This window comes from Meles meles, chromosome 14 (assembly GCF_922984935.1).
Source record: "Meles meles chromosome 14, mMelMel3.1 paternal haplotype, whole genome shotgun sequence".
NCBI classification, from domain to species: domain Eukaryota; kingdom Metazoa; phylum Chordata; class Mammalia; order Carnivora; family Mustelidae; genus Meles; species Meles meles.
Genome location: NC_060079.1, coordinates 73,981,702 through 73,984,106, shown reverse-complemented (window position 1 = coordinate 73,984,106; position 2,405 = coordinate 73,981,702). Strand labels below are relative to the sequence as shown.

The window sequence follows — 2,405 nt, the reverse complement described above, 5'->3', positions numbered from 1 at the left end:
TAAGATTTTATATATATATTTGAGAGAGAGAGAGAGTGTGTGTGTGGTGGGAGGGGCAGAGAGAGAGGGAGAGAATCTCAAGCAGACTCCCAGCTGAGCACGGAGCCCAGTGTGGGGCTCGATCTCATGACCCTGAGATCATGACCTGAGCCAAAATCAAGAGGAGGATGCTCAGTCTTCTGAGCCACCCAGGCGCCCCAAGCACTGGCAATGTTTAAATCAAATAGTAACAAGTATGCTTGGGAAAGACAGACATGGAAGAATTTCCAATTCATGTGATTCTATGGCACATTTTTTTTGGACAACTACTCCCCTGTTTTAGACATAGAATCATGGTGAAGTAAGATACCGCAGCAGTAGCTATCCACTTGCCCTCTCCCATGATCCGATGTGATTCCTCCTGCGGTCCTTGCTCCCCGTTAACTTCTACAATGAGTATCATTTCAAGGCCAGGTATTAGGTGGCTCAGTACAAGAGCTATTTTTTTTTTTAGTTGCATTTTTATAATTTCCCCAGTTTATTTTGAAAACAATCTTTTCTGCCATATAGCCATATGAATTTTGATCAGTTATCTCAGAGTGCATAGAAATTACCTATTTGTAAGCACTGATGAGAGCACACTTAATGTCTCAATATTTAAGCATCCCAACATAAAAGACTTTTCCCAACTTTTTGACTATTTATTCTCACCTAAGCTAATCTATATTTGACATTTGGGTTCCATAGGCATGAAAAGCAGACACGTTCCTCAAACTGACAGTAAGACAGACCAGCATAGTTTCCTTCTATCTGGCTGTAAACTTGTAGGGGCAAAACGTTCGAATGCGCTCAAGCTGACGTCCTGATGAAACGGACTAGCAGGCAGGAAAGCTTCTGCAGACCGACGCGGCGACTGCTCCACGTAAACCGTGTGCGCTGTGAGCAACGGCGAGCCTCGGCGGTGAGCTGTGGACGGGCGGCTGGGGCTGGCCTGTGCAGAGAGCAGAGGCCACGGTCCCCATCGGTCATGCACGAACTCAAGGAAGAGGAGGGGCTCTTGTGCCAGAAGGGACGCTGGGTGTCCTCATGCTCCGGTGACTGTTCTATTTTGTTTGTTCCACTATTTTTGAAACTGGGACAAAGTGGGAGGTTCAACGGTCTAAGAACACTTCACGTACCCCATAAACTGTCTGCATGAAACATTTTTATTTGTCAAGTACAGTAACTGATTTCCATCTACAATGACTGAAGGTAAGAAACCGAGGGACAGGAGAGCCTGCGGGGCCCAGCGGGGCATGGGGGAGCACGGGCGGGGCTTGGCGGGCCTTCTCCAGGAAGGCCTTGCAGCCCCTCACACACTGCTGGTAGACCGTCTCGAGGTCGGACTCATTCCCATAATAGGGATCTTCAATAACGAGTTGGTTTTGTGGATCACAGCTCCCAAGTAGCTCAATTTTAGCTTTGCAGTTTTTAATTTGATGACTTTTTCTATTCAAGTCTCTCAGATTGCTTTCATCCATGCACAGTATATAATCGAATGTGGCAAAGTCTTCCTTGGTGACCTGCCGGGCGGTGTGACTCATGGGGATGCCATGCTTCTTCATGCAACTCTGCCCTCGGTAATCAGGAGGGTTTCCTATTTCATACGTGGATGTCGCTGCACTGTCTATCCTCCAATGATCTGAAAGCTTTTGGTCAGTTACAAGTTTTCTGAACACTGCTTCTGCAATGGGTGACCGACTGATGTTACCCAGACACACGAACAGCACCGACCTCCGCGCCGGCTCAGCCATCTTCCGGCGCGCTCAGCCATCTTCCGGCGCACACACCCAGGCGCCCGCGGAGCGCGTCGGCACGTTTCCTGCGCAACGCATGCGCACCTCCCAAGAGCTTTTTTTTTTTAAATGTCTGTACCTCTGATGTGTTTTTCTTCCTTTACCTATTTATTCCAAAGACTTCTTAAATTCCAGTTTATTCTGTCTGAAAGCTCTGATCGAGCACATTTCTCTACTTAAGAGTATGGCAGCTGTACCCCTGTTATGGGGTCTCGGCTCACGTGGGTCAGGAGCAGAACCAGACTGTGGGAGCAGGTGTTGCTCAGCTCAGGAAGGGGCGTGCAGCGGGGTCACAGGTAGGCTGTGAGACGTGGAACCTGTCCATGGGCAGTAGGGATGCAGCTATAAGCTTGGGGTTTCGAGAGCAGGCTTTGGGGCCCTTCAAGACTTAGGGGACAAGGCAAGATCCCAGTCCTGGAGAAACCAAGGGATGGGGACACAAGAACTCAGAGTCAGAGTGGGGACAAGATGGGGTTCAGGTGCTAAAATGCTCATACCAAACAGAACATTGGTCTCCAAAAAGAAACACAGACACCCTTTCTTTGAGAAGGAATTGGGGGGGGGTCAGCATAGGGTGAGGGCAGGATCCAT

The 2,405-nt window shown here is 48.9% G+C and overlaps 1 protein-coding gene across 1 annotated transcript; it reads right to left on the bottom strand.

Annotated features, from left to right (window-relative positions):
• Positions 1–989: 989 nt before the first annotated feature.
• Positions 990–1,778, bottom strand: LOC123925078 (low molecular weight phosphotyrosine protein phosphatase-like). Its single transcript, XM_045978197.1, has one exon. The coding sequence runs from the start codon at positions 1,770–1,772 to the stop codon at positions 1,185–1,187; it is 588 nt and encodes a 195-aa protein (XP_045834153.1). The 5' UTR covers positions 1,773–1,778; the 3' UTR covers positions 990–1,184.
• Positions 1,779–2,405: the final 627 nt, after the last annotated feature.